This window comes from Globicephala melas, chromosome 4 (genome assembly GCF_963455315.2).
Source record: "Globicephala melas chromosome 4, mGloMel1.2, whole genome shotgun sequence".
Classification (NCBI taxonomy): domain Eukaryota; kingdom Metazoa; phylum Chordata; class Mammalia; order Artiodactyla; family Delphinidae; genus Globicephala; species Globicephala melas.
Genome location: NC_083317.1, coordinates 75,324,022 through 75,336,605, shown reverse-complemented (window position 1 = coordinate 75,336,605; position 12,584 = coordinate 75,324,022). Strand labels below are relative to the sequence as shown.

The window sequence follows — 12,584 nt, the reverse complement described above, 5'->3', positions numbered from 1 at the left end:
GAAAGTTCTTTCCTCACTGTAAATCAATGCTTCTCAAACTAATGTGCATACAAATAACCTGGGGATTTCATTAAAAATCAGATTCTGATACAGTAAGCCTGGAGTAAAGATCAAGGTTCTGCACTTCTAAATCAAACCACATTTTGATTATCAAGAGTCTAAATGAGTTATTCCCGAACACAGTAACACCTGATATCTTCAAAATAAACACCTACGCCTCTCTCCTACCCTAACATTCTGACGTAACTAAGAAAGGGTTTGACCAGGCATGAGGATGTCTAAAAGCATGCCAGATGATTCTAATGTGCATCAAAGTTTGTGAACCACTGCAAGGCACAAATTCTGTCAAAGCTGTTCAGGCTACGCACCAACCCAAATCTCTGAGGCAATATTAATTACCATGGTACATAAGGATCACTGAAATTACACTGTAAATTGATTGCTAGGTCAATTGATTTATTTTCCTCTTCTCTTTACCCTGATAACAGGAAGTGATGCAAAGAGTAAATAAGGAAGCAAAAAAAATTGACCTTATTTGTAAATAACTGATGCTCAACTTGCTGGAGACTCTGGACAAGTGCTCTAAGAAAGGTTTTCAAATGCTGGAGGTAATGTGAAGGTTGTCAAATGCTGGCAACAAGAGTCAAGATTAATTGGGCCATTAGCCTTTTTTCTGGGATAGAGAACTCTTGAACTTTCAACTGACTCATGTAATAATACTTTGAGTATTGAAAGAGTTTCTAGTAGAAAAAAATATATATGCTTACATTTGAAAATGTCTTCCTGGAATTAAATTTGAATCTGTTGAGGGAAGAAGTTTGTACATGGTAGCATAAAGTACTTAAGATGCACCAATTCAAATGGGATATGGATACATTCTTCTTAATACACATTTTTTTCTTCTATAATAAAATTTCAAGTTAGCTACCATTTTTAGCTGTGCCATTTGCATCAACTCAGAAAGTGAGACCAATGTGTAAATAATTAGCCATTCTTCATATGATCAGTACCTGGCTAATTCAGTTTTGCAAAGGAAGTCTGAGAACTAACATGTAAAAGGACTTTCACCGTGTCTTTTGCCTGAAGCAATTATGGTAACTCTGCAAAATGACCACAGTATTGGTTTGGGGCAAAATTATTAACTGCCTTTGGGTCAGTGCTGTGATTCATGCCTGTATCACTGCTATTTGGATTTCTATAGAACTTCTGGCCTGATTCTTCCCAGATAAACTTCTGAGATTCTTTCTCCTTTCCAAAATCCCAAGACTGGCAGAACAGCTAGAATGCTACTGTTATCAGCATGAGATATAAACCACCTGGAACCCTGCATAACATGTAGCATATTTTATGGGAAACGAGGAGAAATAAAAAATTATCACTAAGAGATACATCCTCCTTTTATGATGGGCCAGGAATTAGTGTATAAATTGGATGCAAAAATGTTACCAAGAACCTCTGCCAAATAACCAAGTTTAATAATCAAACAGCAGGTGTCCTCTAAATACAAAAAAAAATGCTTCTTAGTAAAACGATACTGTCTTTTGTTTAATCTCATGTTCCAGAAATACTTAATCAACTGGAATATTACAGACCTCTATGAGTTAAGACTTGGCTTCTCGTTTTAAAATGGATTCTACAATACAGTTAATAAATATATGCCTCATGTACATTTATTGACACGGGATCTCTCATATATGTACATCATTGTTAGTCAAGGAAATGCCCATCAGCAAAATATCAGAATAAAATTATCCCAATTAAAATTTGCCAGCTTGTCTGAATCCATGTTGACTCAGTTATTTTCATACTAAAAATGCTTACCTAGGTTGAAATACTTAACTCCTCTAATTAGATACTTTATTGAACAGGTACCTGCTATCATTTGACGCTCCAGTTTTATTAATCAGCCCAGAAATAGGTAACCCACCACCACTCCCTGATCCTGAGCACATTACCACAATGACTGACATTCTTGGTTTAAAAATAAAACCTTGTTTCAAATATAGCTTCTCGAGTTCTGGGTAATGAATATAGTTTCATAAAAGTTGACATCATTTCTTCTGATTTCACCACAATTAAATACATCCAGTATTCCTACTGGATATCTGACCACATTACTCAAGACTCTTGCAAGCTGGTGGGCGTTTTAAAGAGGAGGAGGAGGAGGAGACCTGCATAGATGGAGTTAAACCCAAAGGCTATCCAATCTTACAATTTTAATAGTCATTTTGTTTATGGTTAAATATGCCATCAGAAGTTGATTTTTACAGTTCATTTACCAGTTAGTATGTGTATATTATGCAGATTTGCTATGAGGAGAATATTAATATATACATATCCAGAACTAGTAATATGCATCATGCCTGGAGCCAAGCAGTACTCCCATACACTGTTCTTCTTAGAGGTCAGTTCTAACGCACACTGTTCCAAATAGACCCAATTTCTCTGCTGATATATTTTCAAAATGCAGTAGGATGTGGTCATACACACCCAGAAATACCATCTTCGTGGGGTGGGGGTGGAGAAATCCAAACATTTTTTCTATAGCAATGCATTATTGGATATCAGATACAAACGTGCCTGTCAGCAATCCTAAAGCAAATGAAATATATTTATTTGAACCCATCCATTCTACAGAAAAGAAACGGCTTTATCAACATATCTCACCTCCCCCACCATCTAAAGACTCTTCCCACCCCCCTACCTAAAAAGAAAAAAAAAAATCACACTTCACTACGCAACTGATGGAGTATTAAACACTGTCTTCCAAGCTGTGGGAGTTAAAAAGAAGTCGCCTTCCTGCCACACTTCCCTGGTGCTGCAACGGACATAGCATCTCCTCCTATCGACCTAGTATGATGCTCACTCCCCAAGCACTGCAGTCCCCTCGCCGAGGGCTGCCCTGGCCACACGCACATGCAGCGGGAAGTCCCCCGATGGGGACAGCCTCATACCTTTGCTCTCCATTTCGGTCCCTGTCGAGTGCTGGGAAGTTCAATGGAAGTTGGCCGGAAGATGTGGGCCCGCTTCAGATTCCCAAATCCAGGAAGCCAATCTGATGATTTCGCCCGTACTTCCTTTCTTCCCCTCAGGCTTCCTGAAAGATGGGATTTCTTAAACCTTGAAGCTGCAATCAGCCACCAAAGGACCCTTAGCAGCAGCAGCAGATTGCCTCTTCAGGGGATAGGTTGAGACCTGGTATTGATATGCATGCACGGTGCCCGCTCCGTTTGTTTTTTTTACCTGGGTCTGGAAGCTGCAAGCAGGAGCTGTCCTCCGAACGTGGTGCTGCAGGTGTAGTGACAGATCATCCCACTTTGCTCTCTGGATGTACAGCAGATTTGCATGGGCGCTGGCACGCATGCGCAGGGAGTCCCTTCGGCCGCCTCCCGCTCCCCCGCCCTTCTTCCCTTCTCTCCCCAATACGGTCCTCAGTTATCCCCGCTGAAGAGCTGTAGCTTTCGGTCACAGGGAGCGCTGCTAAAAATAAACGCCGGACCGGATTTTCCTTTGCAAACTAGAAAATGGATTGGATTGGGATTGTGTATCAATCCAATACGATTTTCCAGGATGGATTACTGAAGCCTTGGAGGAAACTGGGGTCTCCGAGCTGGGTATGGTTTTATTCAGAAGCAGAAAGGAGAAAAGAGGAGTGTATTTACAAATTCCATTTAACGGTCACAATTTGGGGTTCTCTTCCTAGTTGCTGCAGTAACTTTTCATGTGAATGCTTCCTCCTCTTCTACCCACTTCCCCCACTGACTTTACGTTTCTCTTTGTATTTCCATATTTGTTTTGTTTTTTTCCTCAGGGATAGAGTGGGAGTAGCCCTGGAGCTACCAAAGATTAATATTCTCCCACTTCTTTGCTACTCTGAGTTTTCCTGCCTCCCCGAGATCCCTTTGGCCTCCACCTCAAAACTGTTCCATGAACAGGCTCCAGGGCTTCTAAAGTTCTCTGAACAAAGCCACTGAGGACATTGTGTGGTGCTTTAGCTTCTTTCCAACAGTCTACCAAGAAGCAGAGTCCCCACGGGTGGGGAGGCCCTTTATTGATAAGTGCTTTAAAGCTGTATAAATAATCATTTTTATAAAGATGCAGACGAAGAGTGTTTTTCTTGTATAAGGTTCTAGGGAAGTTCTCAAAGCCAAAAATCCCTTAAAGTACTCTTTTCATATCAGAACATTTTAAAAGCCCACACTACACTTAGTTTATCTCCAACATGTTTAATAGGGCAAGAGTGTATTTACTACCTTTTTTTTTTTTAATAGAACAAATTGTCCTGAGAACAGTCAGTCTCTCCTTGAGAAAAATAGTCTTATTCTCAGGCATAAAAACAAATCTAGAAAACTAATATCCCGAATGGCTAATGGAAGACCTGTGCCAATTAATCAAACACCCCAGGTTACACAAAGATCCCTCCACAGTAGACGTCTAATCCCAATTTTCAAAATATTGAAATACAATAAAATGTACTCCCAACAAGAAACCTGAGGCGGACTATAATACCATCTTCCTTTGGTGAATCAGAAGATATCCTGGGGCTTCTCCAATGCCTTAGGGCTATGATTACAAATATTAATCATTATGGCTCAGCCAGACATGGACATCTATTGGTGGAGGACTCCTGTTGATCAACTGCTGTGATTCAGCACTGAGGAATCAAAACGCTTGAGAATGGGATTACAGAGGCCACAGCCTAGAGTCTACCAACCTTTCGGCTCTCCTATCACATGCACAAGTAAACAGTTGGAGGAGGATTTCCCCGGTGGCGCAGTGGTTAAGAATCCGCCTGCCAATGCAGGGTACACGGGTTCGAGCCCTGGTCTGGGAAGATCCCACATGCCGCGGAGCAACTAAGCCCATGTACCACAACTACTGAGCCTGCGCTCTAGAGCCTGTGAGCCACAACTACTGAGCTGGTATGCCACAACTACGGAAGCCCATGAGCACCTAGAGCCCATGCTCTGCAACAGGAGAAACCACCACAATGAGAAGCCCATGCACCGCAACAAAGAGTAGCCCCCGCTCACCGCAACTAGAGAAAGCCTGTGTGCAGCAACAAAGACCCAATGCAGCCAAAAATTAACTAATTAATTAAAAATATATATTGGGGGGGAATCACAAAACTCAGTGTTTCTTTAAATTCTGATAGTTTCTGGAAGTAGGCTAAGAGTAAGAGAAGACCCTGAAGAATAATTGCCTATATCATTGGGATAAATAACTTCTGCTCCTAGCACTGCACCCATTACATGTTCTTTCCCTCTCAAAAGTTTTAGAGAAGGAGTTACCTTTAGAGTCCTCTATGTACACCCTTAATATTTATTATTTTACAAATGGAGAGGCAAGCAGGGCACTTGACTTGATAAGAGTCACACAGTGGAGCAGAACCAGGCTCACAACCTAAGGGTCCTGGCATGGACTCCAAGATGATTTCTCATACTACCACCTCCCCATTATCTATAGTGAAGGGGAACAGGGAGAACCTCCAAGTTCATGAACTTTCATTATTTTTACTCATAATTTTTAAAACCCAGATGCTTTATTAAATAGAAAAATAAATCAAATTTAATGCAAAATCTGTGGTGTGACATTCAAGACCTTTCTATTATCTGGATCCAAACTACCTTTCAGGTCTTCTCCAAGCTTAATCCCTAGACAATACTTGCCATTATCCTAAGCAGATTTCAAGATTCTCCTTTTGTGTACCTTTACTTACATAGCCATTTTTGGAATATCTTCACGTCCTTACACCACTAACACAGATGTCTACGTATCAAAATCTTATAATTTCCTCAAGATTCAGCTAAAATTCATTCTCACTCCTACAGTCCTCCCTGATCCTTTCAGTCTGAAAATATTCTCTAATAGTAAGAGCAATGTTGCTATATATTTACCTCTCTTACATCACCTGTTACTTTCTATTTTGTATTATCTTTATGTGCATATCTCATTCCTGTTCCCCATCCTTACTTAAAAATAGGCTCCTGATTCATCTTCGTATAGATTGACTTGAATATAGAAAACACTAATAAATGTTTGATGAATTAATATTTAGTGTACATGTTTTGTGTACATGACATTGACTACTTGCACTGTGATAACAAATAGTGATGATAATAATATTGAGCTGACACTACTAAGAACTTACTATGTGCCAGGCACTATTATAAGGTTTCCAAATGTTTTAATTATTTTTTTCTTCATAAAACTTTGTGACTTTAGTACTGTTATCTGTATTTTAAAGATGAGCAATCAGAGACACAGAGAAGTTAGAGTATGAATAAAATACAATCTCTGCCCTAGAGAAACATAAAGCTTAATAAAGGTGATAGAAACATAAATGATTTTAAAATACATGGTAAGGTATAAGATAGAGATTGTCATAGGTAGAGTGGGAGCACAAAAGTTGGGCAGTTAGCCAGGCTGTAGGTTTTAGGAATTAGAGGCTGGAAACTTTCAAGGTCTTCCCAATTTTTTTAAAAAAAGAAAAGGGTCTACTCACCCCACCAACGGGAGAGGATTTAAGGGCAGAATTTCTTCATAAAAGTGTTAATAAGAAATCATTTCATCTGGTTATGATGAACTTGCTTGATGATGAACTTGGACAAGGAAAAATAGTCTAGTAGCCTGGTAATTTGCTATTTCAACATGCCAAGAATTAGGTGGGCCTAGATCCCTTGTACTCGGGGGTACCGCCTTGCACCATCAAAAACTGCCCTAGTTTGAACAATAAATCATACAGGCATAGTATTTATATTACAAAATTGAATGAGACTAGCACTACCAAAACTGACATGCCAGCCTAATTCTGGTTAACCCATGTAACTGATTGGTTATGTGGGCATATTCAGAATCTCTAGCTTTTCTATTCTCTACTAGAATGTACAGAAACAATATACATTACTGGGATTAATTAACATCAGCTTATTAAATTATAATTAACAATTCAAAGAGCCTTGCTAATATGTCAAATCAATTACCAGTCCACAGAGATTTTTTTCCCCACATGTTTACCATGCTCTTCTGGAAGTCCTGAATATAAACTAGGAGGAATTTGTGACCTTTTCTTTTCATCCAATTATTTTCCTACTATTCATCTTTTATAACTGAACATCTGCCTTAAAAATTTTTCTAACTTACAGTTGACCATTTAGAACTCATTTTGGTGATGATAATAAGATCAACTCATGACTACAAATGAATATTCACTGTAAGATGGAACAGCTGAAAGTTTCTATTGAGGGGATCACTCTAAACTGTCACCCAAGTGTGAGCTCCACAAAGACAAAAACTATGTCCACGTGTTCACTATTGTATCTCCAGCATCTAGAACAGTGTGTGGAACTTAGAAGGTTTTATTTAATACCTGAGAAGTAAATGAGAGTTTGATGAAATAAAGCTTTATCCACAGCCACAAAGCCAGTTCATTTGGCAAATGGGAGGCATCAGTCAGCAATCCTTATGGCATAAACAGGATCATAAGTGACCTGCAAGAGCAGAAAGATGATCACAAGCACTTAATGAATGTGCTCACTGTTTGCTCTTGGACAAAGACCATAAATAATAAGGCACAGATTCACGAATCTCTTAGGCATGCTAAGACTAGGGCCATGCCTTCACAAACAGTCTAGGAGGCTGAAACAAATTAGTTATAGAGGAAGGAAGAATAAAGTAAATGATAAAAATTTCGAGACAAAGAGATGATGAGTCAATGTGACAAAGCCATATATAAGAATGACAATGCTGTAGAGACTGGGGACTGTCCCTCAAAGAGCAAACATAACTTGCTTATCTACTATGTGTGGAAGTTTTCATTCTTTTCCTTGGGTGAAGGTAAAACTACAGTCTCCCTAAGAAGAAAATACAAGTGATAGGCCCTGAACCAAGATGGCAGAGTAGAAGGACATGCTCTCACTCCCTCTTGTGAGAACACCAGAATCACAACTAGCTGCTGGACAATCAGTGACAGGTAGACACTGGAACTCACCAAAAAAGATACCCCACATCCAAAGACAAAGGAGAAGCCACAATGAGACAGTAGGAGGGGCTCAATCACAGTAAAATCAAATCCCATAACTGCTGGGTGGGTGACTCACAGACTGGAGAACATTTATACCACAGAAGTCCACCCACTGGAGTGAAGGTTCTCAGCCCCACGTCAGTCTTCCCAACCTGGGGGTCCAGAAACGGGAGGAGGAATTCCTAGAGAATCAGACTTTGAAGGCTAGTTGGATTTGATTGCAGGACTTCCACAGGACTGGGGGAAACAGAGACTCCACTCCTGGAGGGCACACACAAAGTGGTGTGTGCATCGGGACCCAGTGGAAGGAGCAGTGACCCCGGGGGAGACTGAACCAGACCTACCTGCTAGTGTTGGAGGGTCTCCTGCAGAGGTGGGGGGTGGCTGGGGCTCACCATGGGGACAAGGACACTGGCAGCAGAAGTTCTGGTAAGTACTCCTTGGCGTGAGCCCTCCCAGAGTCTGCCATTAGCCCCACCAAAGAGCCAGAGTAGGCTCCAATGTTGGGTTGCCTCAGGCCAAACAACCAACAGGGAGGGAACCCAGCCCCACACATCAGCAGTCAAGCATATTAAAGTTTGACTGAGCTCTGCCCACCAGAGCAACAGTCAGCTCTACCCACCACCAGTCCCTCCCATCAGGAAACTTGCATAAGCCTCATAGATAGCCTCATCCACCAGAGGGCAGACAGCAAAAGCAAAAAGAACTACAATTCTGCAGCCTCTGGAACAAAAACCACATCACAGAAAGACAGACAAGATTAAAAGGCAGAGGGCTATGTACCAGATGAAGAAACAAGATAAAACCCCAGAAAAACAACTAAATGAAATGGAGATAGGCAATCATCCAGAAAAAGAATTCAGAATAATGATAGAAAAGATGATCCACAACTTTGGAAAAAGAACAGAGGCAGAGATCAAGAAGATGCAAGAAATGTTTAAAAAAGACCTAGAAGAATTAAAGAACAAGCAAACAGAGATGAACAATACAATAACTGAAATGAAAACTACACTAGAAGGAATCAATAGCAGAATAACTGAGGCAGAAGAACGGATAAGTGACCTGGAAGACAGAATGGTGGAATTAACTGTTGAGGAACAGAATAAAGAAAAAAGAATGCAAAGAAATGAAGACAGCCTAAGAGACCTCTGGGACAACATTAAATGCAACAATATTCGCATTATAGGGGTCCCAGAAAAAGAGAGAGAGAAAGGACCACAGAAAATAGTTGAAGAGATTATAGTCGAAAACTTCCCTAACATGGGAAAGGAAATAGCCACCCAAGTCCAGGAAGCACAGCAAGTCCCATACAGGATAAACCCAAGAAAAAACACACCGAGACACATAGTAATCAAACTGGCAAAAATTAAAGACAAAGAAAAATTATTGAAAGCAGCAAGGGAAAAACGATAAATAACATGCAAGGGAACGCCCATAAGGTTAACAACTGATTTCTCATCAGAAACTCTATAAGCCAGAAGGGAGTGGCACGATGTACTTAAAGTGATGAAAGGGAAGAACCTACAACCAAGATTACTCTACCTGTCAAGGATCTGATTCAGATTCCATGGAGAAATCAAAAGCTTTACAGACAAGCAAAAGCTAAGAGAATTCAATACCACCAAACCAGCTCTACAACAAATGCTAAAGGAACTTCTCTAAGTGGGAAACACAAGAGAAGAAAAGGACCTACAAAAACAAACCCAAAACAATTAAGAAAATGGTCATAGGAACATACATATCGATAATTACCTTAAACGTGAATGGATTAAATGCTCCAACCAAAAGTCACAGGCTTGCTGAATGGATACAAAAAAAAAAGACCCATATATATGCTGTCTACAAGAGACCCATTTCAGACCTAGGGACACATACAGATTGAAAGTGAGAGGATGGAAAAAAGATACTCCATGCAAATGGAAACCAAAAGAAAGCTGGAGTAGCAATACTCATATCAGATAAAATAGACTTTAAAATAAAGAATGTTACAAGAGAGAAGGAAGGACACTACAGAATGATCAAGGGATCAATCCAAGAAGAAGATATAATAATTATAAATATATATGCACCCAAAATAGGAGCACCTCAATACATAAAGGAACTACTAACAGCTATAAAAGAGGAAATCGACAGTAACACAATAATAGTGGGGGACTTTAACACCTCACCTACACCAATGGACAGATCATCCAAAATGAAAATAAATAAGGAAACACAAGCTTTAAATGACACAATAGACCAGATAGATTTAATTGATATTTATAAGACATTCCAACCAAAAACAGCAGATTACACTTTCTTCTCAAGTGTGCATGGAACATTCTCAAGGATACATCATATCTTGGGTCACAAATCAAGCTGTGGTAAATTTAAGAAAAGTGAAATCGTATCAAGTATCTTTTCCGACCACAATGCTATGAGACTAGATATCAATTACAGGAAAAAATCTGTAAAAACTACAAATCATAGAGGCTAAACAATACACTACTTAATAACCAAGAGATCACTGAAGAAATCAAAGAGGAAATCAAAAAATACCTAGAAACAAATGACAATGAAAACATGACGACCCAAAACCTATGGGATGCAGCAAAAGCAGTTCTAAGAGGGAAGTTTATGGCAATATAATCCTACCTCAAGAAACAAGAAACATCTCAAATAAACAACCTAACCTTACACCTAAATCAATTAGAGAAGGAAGAACAAAAAAACCCCGAAGTTAGCAGATGGAAAGAAATCATAAAGATCAGATCAGAAATAAATGTAAAAGAAATGAAAGAAACAATAGCAAAGATCAATAAAACTAAAAGCTGGTTCTTTGAGAAGATAAACGGAAATTGATAAACTATTAGCCAAACTCATCAAGATAAAAAGGGAGAAGACTCAAATCAATAGAATAAGAAATGAAAAAGAAGTAACAACTGACATGCAGAAATACAAAGGCTCATGAGAAATTACTACAAGAAACTATATGCCAATAAAATGGACAACATGGAAGAAATGTACAAATTCTTAGAAAAGCACAACCTTCCAAGACTGAACCAGAAAGATACAGAAAATATGAACAGACCATCACAAGCAGTGAAATTGAAACTGTGATAAAAAATCTTCCCATAAGCAAAAGCCCAGGGCCAGATGGCTTCACAGGTGAATTCTATCCAACATTTGAGAAGAGTTAATACCTACCCTTCTCAAACTCTTCCAAAATATAGCAGAGGGAGGAACACTCCCAAAAACATTCTATGAGGCCACCATCACCCTGATACCAAAACCAGATAAAGATGACACACAAAAAGAACACTAAAGGCCAATATCAATAATGAACATAGATGCAAAAATGCTGAACAAAATACTAGCAAACAGAATCCAGCAACACATTAAGAGGATCATACACCATGATCAAGTGGGATTTATCCCAGGGATGCAAGGATCCTTCAATATACACAATCAATGTAATACACCATATTAACAAATTGAAGAATAAAAACCATATGATCATCTCAATAGATGCAGAAAAAGCTTTTGACAAAATTCAACACCCATTTATGATAAAAACTCTGCAGAAAGTAGCCACAGAGGGAACCTACCTCAACATAATAAAGGCCATATATGACAAACCCACAGCCAACATCGTTCTCAATGGTGAAAAACTGAAAGCATTTCCTCTAAGATCAGGAGCAAGACAACGTTGCCCACTCTCACCACTATTATTCAACATAGTTTTGGAAGTTTTATCCACAGCGATCAGAGAAGAAAAAGAAATAAAAGGAATCCAAATCTGAAAAGAAGTAAAACTGTCACTGTTTTCAAATGACATGATAGTATACATAGAGAATCCTAAAGATGCTACCAGAAAACTACTAGAGCTAATCAATGAATTTGGTAAAGTAGCAGGATACAAAATTAATGCACAGAACTCTCTTGCATTCCTATACACTAGTGACAAAAAATCTGATAGAGAAATTAAGGAAACAGTCCCATTTACCACTGCAACAAAAAGAATAAAATATCTAGGAATAAACCTACCAAAGGAGACAGAAGACCTGTATGCAGAAAACTATAAGACACTGATGAAAGAAATTAAAGATGATACAAATAGATGGAGAGATATACCACGTTCTTGGATTGGAAGAATCAACATTGTGAAAATGACCATACTACCCAAAGCAATCTACAGATTCAATGCAATCTCTATCAAACTACCAATGGCATTTTTCAGAAAACTAGAAGAAAAAATTTTACAATTTATATGAAAACACAAAAGACCCCGAATAGCCAAAGCAACCTTGAGAAAGTAAAACGGAGCTGGAGCAATCGGGCTCCCTGACTTCAGGCTATACTACAAAGCTACAGTAGTCAAGACAGTATGGTACTGGCACAAAAACAGAAATATAGATCAATGGAACAGGATAGAAAGCCCAGAGATAAACCCACGCACATATGGTCACCTTATCTTTGATAAAGGAGGCAAAAATATACAATGGAGAAAAGACAGTCTTTTCAACAAGTGGTGCTGGGAAAACTGGACAACTACATGTAAAAGAATGAAATTAGAACACTC

General features: G+C 39.1%; 1 protein-coding gene across 1 annotated transcript in view; it reads right to left on the bottom strand.

The window, feature by feature from the left end:
* FGF12 (fibroblast growth factor 12) overlaps positions 1-3,396 on the bottom strand; it is a 566,332-nt gene extending 562,936 nt beyond the window's left edge. Inside the window, exons 1-2 of the mRNA XM_030860642.2 lie at positions 3,244-3,396; positions 2,955-3,097 (exon numbers count right to left, since the gene is read on the bottom strand). Of these exons, the coding sequence (XP_030716502.1) occupies positions 2,955-2,967 (13 nt within the window). The 5' untranslated portion in view covers positions 2,968-3,097; positions 3,244-3,396. The remainder of the gene's footprint in view (positions 1-2,954; positions 3,098-3,243) is intronic.
* Between the last annotated feature and the right edge of the window lie 9,188 nt (positions 3,397-12,584).